At 50.0% G+C, this 8,200-nt stretch overlaps 1 protein-coding gene across 1 annotated transcript in view; it reads left to right on the forward strand.

The window, feature by feature from the left end:
* The window catches only part of iqcb1 (IQ motif containing B1), a 49,487-nt gene that overhangs the window by 17,883 nt on the left and 23,404 nt on the right, over positions 1–8,200 (forward strand). Inside the window, exon 7 of the mRNA XM_084318840.1 lies at positions 1,025–1,134. Coding sequence (XP_084174966.1) covers positions 1,025–1,134 — 110 coding nt within the window. The remainder of the gene's footprint in view (positions 1–1,024; positions 1,135–8,200) is intronic.

An 8,200-nucleotide genomic window follows, 5' to 3' on the forward strand; every position in this document is an offset into this window, starting at 1 on the left:
CAAGTCAAGTCAGTTTTATTTGTATAGCACATTTCCAGGCAGCGGCAGCTGACACCAAAGTGCTTCACAAGCAGGTTGATAAAAACAAATTAGTGTGAGGCAAGGTATAAGATTAAAAGAAAGAAAGAAAAAAAACATAGCAAAGCAATGAAAGCAACAAAACAAACAATATGGTGCAAGATATAAGATTAAAAACATAATAAAGCAATGAAAGTAATAAAAACTGGTAGGACACAGTAAAACAAAGAGGATAGAAGGGTCAGGGGTCTAGTGGTAGTTAAGTAGGGGGGAAGGCCAAGGAGAACAGGTAGGTTTTCAAGAGTGATTTAAAAGCCTGTACGGTCTGGGCAGTCCGTACGCTGAGGGGGAGGCTGTTCCACAGTCTAGGAGCTGCGGTGGAGAAAGCTCTGTCTCCCATAGTTTTGAGCCTGGTTCTGGGTACCACCAATAGCATCTGGTCAGCTGATCTGAGGGATCGGTGGGGGGTGTGGTGGTGCAGGAGCTCGGACAGATAGGAGGGAGCCGTGCCATTTAATGATTTAAAAACATTTAGTGCTAATTTAAAATCGATCCTGAAGCTAATAGGCAGCCAGTGGAGCGAGGCCAAAACTGGGCTGATGTGTTTGTATTTTCTTGTTTTGGTGAGGAGGCGCGCGGCTGCGTTCTGCACCAGTTGTAGGCGGCGGAGGAGGGACTTGTCAATGCCAGTGTACAGAGCATTGCAGTAGTCTATCTCAGCAAATGTACCTATCAATAAATGTATCTCAGTCTATCAATACACCTATCTCAGTCCATCCATCTATCAATACATCTACCTCAGTCCATTTACCTATCAGTACATCTACCCCAGCCCATTTACCTATCAGTACATCTACCCCAGCCCATTTACCTATCAGTACATCTACCCCAGCCCATTTACCTATCAGTACATCTACCTCAGCCCATTTACCTATCAGTACATCTACCCCAGCCCATTTACCTATCAGTACATCTACCTCAGCCCATCAATACATTTGACTGACAGGTCTGGACCACCTTCTGAACAAGGACTGGAAGGGGCGGGGCTTCGACCAGGAAGTGGACCAGCTGATCAGGATTCTACACAGTGATGTCACCACAACAGTCCAGGTGCAGGTACAGCTACAACAAAGTCTAAAGAGAATTCGCTTCACTCTGATGCCATCTTGATAACAGGGACTAACAAGACTTAACAGACTCTCTCTCTCTCTCTCTCTCTCTCTCTCTCTCTCTCTCTCTCTCTCTCTCTCTCTCTCTCTCTCTCTCGCTCTCTTTGAATTATCTTTTTCCTCCTTCTTTTTTTCAGTTTCTTCTCCCATCCCAATGTTAATCGTTATGCCAATTCCCAATCCCCTTCTTGGTCGTTGCGCACTCTACCCCCTACCGTCGGTCTGGGAGGGCGGAGACTATCACATGCTTCCTCCGACACATGTGTACCCAGCCCATCGCTCTTTTCACCTGGCAGCGCGGACTCTCACTGGGAGAGTGTAACGCGTGGAAGGATCACACTACCTCGTCTAGATCCTTCCCTCGCTGTGCAGGCGCCCCGACCGAACTGTAGGAGTCGCTGTTTACAACGACCAGGACCCACCCACGCCGGCTTCCCACCCGCTAACACTGCCAATTGTGTTAGTGTGGACGGTCGGCCAACCCGGAAGCACCACAGCTGGATTTGATCACACTGTCTCTGTGGTGGTAGACAGGCGCTTAGTCCGCTGCGCTACCCGGCCACGCCCTCTCTCTCTCTCTTTGAATGAGGAGTCATCTTGATAACAGGGACTAACAAAACTGAGTGGCCAAATGGTCGGAAGATAAAAGAAAGCATGTTGCTTGTGGCTGGAGTTCCAGAAAGCCTCTAACCCCTTTGCATGTGTCTGTGTCTATAGGTGTTATCAGAGAGTGTGCGTGCAGCGTGTGTGTATGTGTATGTATGTGTAACGTAAGGTTATGTATATAACCAAGTTCTATGAATTATGGCGACGCTCAGCATCATCTGCACTGTACTTCACTTCGTGCACGTGCACTGAATAAAAAATTCCACCATGTACCTTTACATCCCAACATTCGTCTGGCCACACCCCCATCCGCTTACCTTCATAAGCAGGTGTGTGGTCACCTACTCGCCTCCTTCCCAAACTTTCACCACAAGGCGAGATCAAGGGCCGCAGCGGCGTCTGATGCTGAGCGTTGCCATAATTCCTAGAACTTGGTTATATACATAACCTTACGTTCTATTTCATTATGGCTTTCGCTCAGCATCATCTGCACAAGAGAGTCTGAGCGGGAGCCATAGCCAGACAAATGTACCCCGCTGAGGCCCCCCACAACCATCAGACCGGGGAGGACCGAGCCCCCCGACCCTCCCTAATGGAGGATACCCCCCCTATTGGAGGCTTACGGGAGGGAGACGGATCCGACCGTGCAAAGAGGAGCTCAAGCAACTCAACGCACAGGGTGAGCAGACCGTGGCTTGACCCCACGACTACACACACGCACAACCCGCATGCCACCAGGGAACGAACGGAAGGAACAACCTCGTTACTGCCCCCAAAATCACGGGGTCAAGATCAAACCCAACCCCGTGGCAAGGCTGTAGCAGCGGAGCGCGAAGCAAGACCCAGACCCACTGAAGGGACTGGATCCCCTGGAAAAAGGGGGCCCGGAGAGGTCAAGACCCCACCAGGCGGTCATTTAGTGACACCGCCCCCACATCGCCAGCGTATTCGGATAAGGCCCCTCCAAGAGCGGGCCCTTTCCCCCCAATAGCACACCGCCTGGCACACTGACCCTGCAGAACAGGCAGTCAGCATGGCCGTAAGCACTCAAAAAAGGTTAACCAACGGAAGCAGGCAGCGCACCGGGGAAACCAGGCAGCAGGCTGTAACCTGAGCCTGGAGCACTGCGGACGAGACAGGCGCCAAAGGAGTCAGCTGAAAACGGAAGGGGCGTATGCTGGCATTGTTGATCACCATGACAAAGCCTCCATTAAAAAAAAACCACCCAGAGGGGTCGAGGCAGAGAAGGCTGACATGATTGGCAGACGTCATGAACGTGCAGGGGTACACTCAACCGGGCAACCCGGGAGTTGACTCTGCTCCAACATACCAGGGAATCAACTACCCTCTCGGTACAGACGGTGGTTGTTCCTATAACCCCTCAAGAAAAAACTCCAAAACACACCTGCGGGTATACACTGGCTATACCGCAGTACAAGTGTTTCAGTTTTCAAAAAAGGGTTATTCCAGGCCTACGGGTCGACGAAACATTACTTCGGACCGGGCCCGGCGGCTCGGGAAGCACAGGGTTACCAGAGGAGGTCCAAAGACCACCCCAACAGCCCCCTCTTCGCCACGCGTGAGAGAGGAGCGAAAAGAATGGAGAACCAGCCCTAAGCACACCGCACTTGGTATTCCCAGGCGGTCTCCCAACCAAGTACTAACCAGGACCGAACCTGCTTAGCTTCCGAGATCGGACGAGATCGGGCGTGTACAGGTTGGTATGGCCGTAAGCCATTACGATAGTGCAGAGTACAACATGTACCCAACAAAGGGTCTCCATAACGCCTAACCCTGTGACACCCGGGCCGACCGGCATTATTCCCCCCGAAAAAAGCACAAGTCCCTCAGGGTACCAGAACAGCAGATCTGCATCCCCGGCGGACAACGGGTTAACTGACCTGGACCAGCGCGACCAGACCAGTCCCGTGCCCTAACCACGCTGACATGCCCACTCCAGAAGAGGGGGTAGGTATGCGTGTCGATCTAAAACATGAAAAGAGGGCGCCACCCAGACGGTCCCAATTGTACCTCGCTCAGTGGCCCACCCCAAGGGCGTGAGACCCCTCTACCTATGTTCTGATCTATTCCGTTAACATCCCCCAGATATGAACGAGAATTCATCGAGACAACATAGTAAACTGGCGCTCGGAAGAGACAAAACTCCATCCCAGTTGCCCTATAAAAACGCTGTTTTAATAACGAGCAACCAAGGCGCACTTAGCCCCTGCGTGATTCTTAACAGAAACACCCCGAGCCAGCACTATGTACGCGTCGAGACCCAAACACATCAATGGATAGTCTAGCAAGACACCAAACATTGTTCCTCCAAGTTGCCTGGGAGAACGACACGGAGCCGTCGTGCTTCATGTTCCTTCCTCTTTTTATTTAAAAAAGAAAGAAACACAGACTGACATGAATCCCACGTGACGCAGCTGAGGGTAATTTCTTTTTACATTTTTACATCCCACCACCCTCGCCACAGGGAGGAGACGGAAATCCCCAGAGAGACTTCCCATGCGAGCTGTATAGATTGAAAAGAATATATTGCAACATTGAGCTATGTAACACTTGGGTTAGGGCTCTCCGAGGAGGAGGCACTGAACCAATACACACTCAATAATCGAATTGAATCGAATACACACACAATAGAGCAGAACTCCTTTTTGAAGTTCTACTCACCTTGACAATCTGAGGAGGAGGCTCTGAAACTCTGAGGAGGCTCCCTCACAGGGAAGGAGAGTCCGAACTCACAGAAGGCACTTCTCCCCGAGGAGGAGCTTCATGAGGAGGATCTCTGACAACTCCCTGAAACAGATCCATAACATGGACCTGAACAACCCACGGAAGTCTTACCAACAGAGACGCGCTCAGTGACGTACTCTATGGCGGGGGAATTTCCGCGGTGCACACGCCCAATCTTCCAGGGCGTGGGACCAGGAAACTCCCCCCCCCCCCCCCTCTTACCCTGTAACGTGCCGAACAGCAACGTGACAGGAACCTTGAAGGACAGGAGGTTTTAACCCCTGACCAATCAGAAAAGGGGAGGAAAGGATTACCAGTTCACCCCTTTACGACCCCACACCCATGATACGATGTAATGACAAGTAGAGCATGACACAGTCATAGCCTGCTACATGAAGTATCGAACAGCCTCACATAGCTCATGTGCTAACCTGCTATCTGATTTTTACTAAGGAAAAAACACAGAACAGAGAGGGCCCCCTTTAAGAGCCCCGGTACCAGACTTACACATGTGCTTCTGTGGCCAAACCTAACCCAGTTGTAGATCACAAGACACACACACAACCCTTCATCACAACAAAAAATGGCAAAAGTACACTCTTGCTACAGAGGAACGCCGTTTTTCATAACGAGAGAATACAGAATCCTCGATTATGTATTGGCCACAGGCCTTGCTAAGCACACATGATAAGTGACCAAACAATCCTTTCTTTAGGAAAAAATAGTTTCTCAAGCGGAAAGCACAACCCCAGCAATTAAGCTGAGGGTTACATCGTATCCCCACAAACACAGTGACACAATATATTGTAAACAACATGTCTGAGACGAGGGTGGGGAAGCCCCAGGGAAACCGGGGGGATCACCCCTCCTTCCTTACCCTTGATACGACCAAGTTGAACAGGTAACCCTGTTAATATGTGAACACACTGTTCATTGTCATTACAGGCTGAGAAAAGAATTCATTCCTCAATCACATGTCACTAAGCATAGCTTCATATGTTAATTAACCCCCTTAGTTGTGAGTTCACGTTACATGAACACACATGTTCTCATCACAACTAACCAGATAATTTTTACACATGTAAACAACAACCCGATTTCTATGGAGAGAGAAGCTATACCAGTGACAAGACAATTCACACACAACACGCGTCGTATCCTCAATGTATTGCAGCAACACACGTTTTGGAAAACATCGTTATTACAAAACATTTAGAAGGGAAGGAAAGAAGAAGTGTTTAAAGTCCGGTCGGGACTCCTACCCTGAGCGCAGACCAAGAGAACTGCAATCTGGCTAACGGGACACCGAAGTTCAACACAGCATCTCCTGTGTTGGCGACGAGGGTAACGTCGCTGCGCCACCCAGCCGCTACGTTTCTCTATGTTGACGCAGTCCTCGCTGGCAGGGCTCTTGGTGTAGGTTTGACTAACATCCTCTGTCAAAGATGACGTCGTAGTCAGAGTGTTTAAGGCATGTTATAGTCATAGCAACGTTCAACAGTGTAGCATTAAGCTAACAGCCGTCCGACTGATAGCAACAAGCTAAAGTTTACTAGCCTGGTAAACACAGCGAGCTAGCGCCGCAGCTAACAGCTGACTGGCTAACACAGTAGGCCACAACTAGCACGCCAGCTAAGCAGCTATCCGACTGATAGCAACAAGCTAACGTTTACTAGCCTGGTAAACACAGCGAGCTAGCGCCGCAGCTAACAGCTGACTGGCTAACACAGTAGGCCACAAACTAGCACGCCAGCTAAGCAGCTATCACCTGAACTGTACACAACGACATACCAAGCCACACTTCAGACAGGCCGCTGTCCAAGTCCCTCCCCTAAGAGGGAAAAGAAAAAGAATGTCAAACACAGTTTTCAACGGTGATCCAGACATACAGCGGGGCCAGCACAATTCCCATTTCGGGCTGCAGCCGACTTTGAACATGGAACTCCCGATAAAGAAGATCCTATGCCCACATTTCCTCGTTAGGGTGTACTTTCATTTTTATGTGAAAGGTGGGGCCTGCACGGGACAGAGAAGCATCCGCTCGAGAATCCTGGGTTCACCAGGACCTGGTCGCGGCCCACTAGATTGACCATCATGGGTGTCAGACCAAGATCTTCCGATTGCCGTTTAAGCCGAGCAGAGGACCCCAGTCTGGAGTCGGCGTTTCGTAAAATTGTCAGCTAACCCCCACAGCATCAACCACAACCAGAGCTCGCAAGCAAAACAGTACGTACCCCACCCTGGAAACAACCGCTTCTCACAACAGTCGGTGCTTCCCACAGTCCAGCTGTATGGCCGGAGGGCAACCCCATCCAGCCGCAGCAAGGAGGACTGTAGCTGGGGAGCATGTCAGCGGCGTGAGCTCCTAATACGAAAAAGCCGTTGAAGGTCAGAATGATCATCATCTTCCAGACACTCCAGTAACGAAGACAATATCGCCGTATTTTCTCGAAATAGTGAGAGAGAAAATAAAGATATGATGTCAACGTATCTTCCTGTTCTTTTGTTTTCCAACTTTCTTCTACTAACAACCTCGTCAAGTGGGGATCTACCGAAGGCACTTCCTTGTGGTGAAAGTGAAGAAGGAGGCGAGTAGGTGACCACACACCTGCTTATGAAGGTAAGCGGATGGGGGTGTGGCCAGACGAATGTTGGGATGTAAAGGTACATGGTAGAATTTTTTATTCAGTGCACGTGCACGAAGTGAAGTACAGTGCAGATGATGCTGAGCGAAAGCCATAATGAAATAGAACCTGTCTTCTCTCTGTCTATAGGTGTTACCAGAGTGTGTGTGTGTAGGTGTAACCTGTCTTCTCTCTGTCTATAGGTGTTACCAGAGAGTGTGTGTGTGAGTGTGTAACCTGTCTCCTCTCTGTGTCTATGGAGTGCATGTGCAGTGTGTGTGTGTGTGTGTGTGTAACCTGTCTTCTCTCTGTCTATAGGTGTTACCAGAGAGTGTGTGTGTGTGTGTGTGTAACCTGCCTCCTCTCTGTGTCTATAGAGTGCAGCGTGTGTGTGTGTGTGTGTAACCTGTCTTCTCTCTGTGTCTATAGAGTGCATGTGCAGTGTGTGTGTGTGTGTGTGTGTGTGTGTGTGTGTGTGTGTGTGTGTGTGTGTAACCTGTCTCCTCTCTGTCTACAGAGTGCACGTGCAGCGTGTGTGTGTGTGTGTGTGTAACCTGTCTCCTCTCTGTGTCTACAGAGTGCACGTGCAGTGTGTGTGTGTGTGTGTGTGTGTAACCTGTCTCCTCTCTGGGTCTACAGAGTGCACGTGCAGTGTGTGTGTGTGTGTGTGTGTAACCTGTCTCCTCTCTGGGTCTACAGAGTGCACGTGCAGCGTGTGTGTGTGTGTGTAACCTGTCTCCTCTCTGTGTCTACAGAGTGTGTGTGTGTGTGTGTGTGTGTGTGTGTGTGTAACCTGTCTCCTCTCTGTGTCTACAGAGTGCACATGCAGCGTGTGTGTGTGTGTGTGTGTGTGTAACCTGTCTCCTCTCTGGGTCTACAGAGTGTGTGTGTGTGTGTGTGTAACCTGTCTCCTCTCTGTGTCTACAGAGTGTGTGTGTGTGTGTGTGTGTGTGTGTGTGTGTGTGTGTGTGTGTGTAACCTGTCTCCTCTCTGTGTCTACAGAGTGCACATGCAGCGTGTGTGTGTGTGTGTGTAACC

Source organism: Notolepis coatsorum (genome assembly GCF_963971535.1).
Source record: "Notolepis coatsorum genome assembly, chromosome: 1".
Lineage (NCBI taxonomy): Eukaryota > Metazoa > Chordata > Actinopteri > Aulopiformes > Paralepididae > Notolepis > Notolepis coatsorum.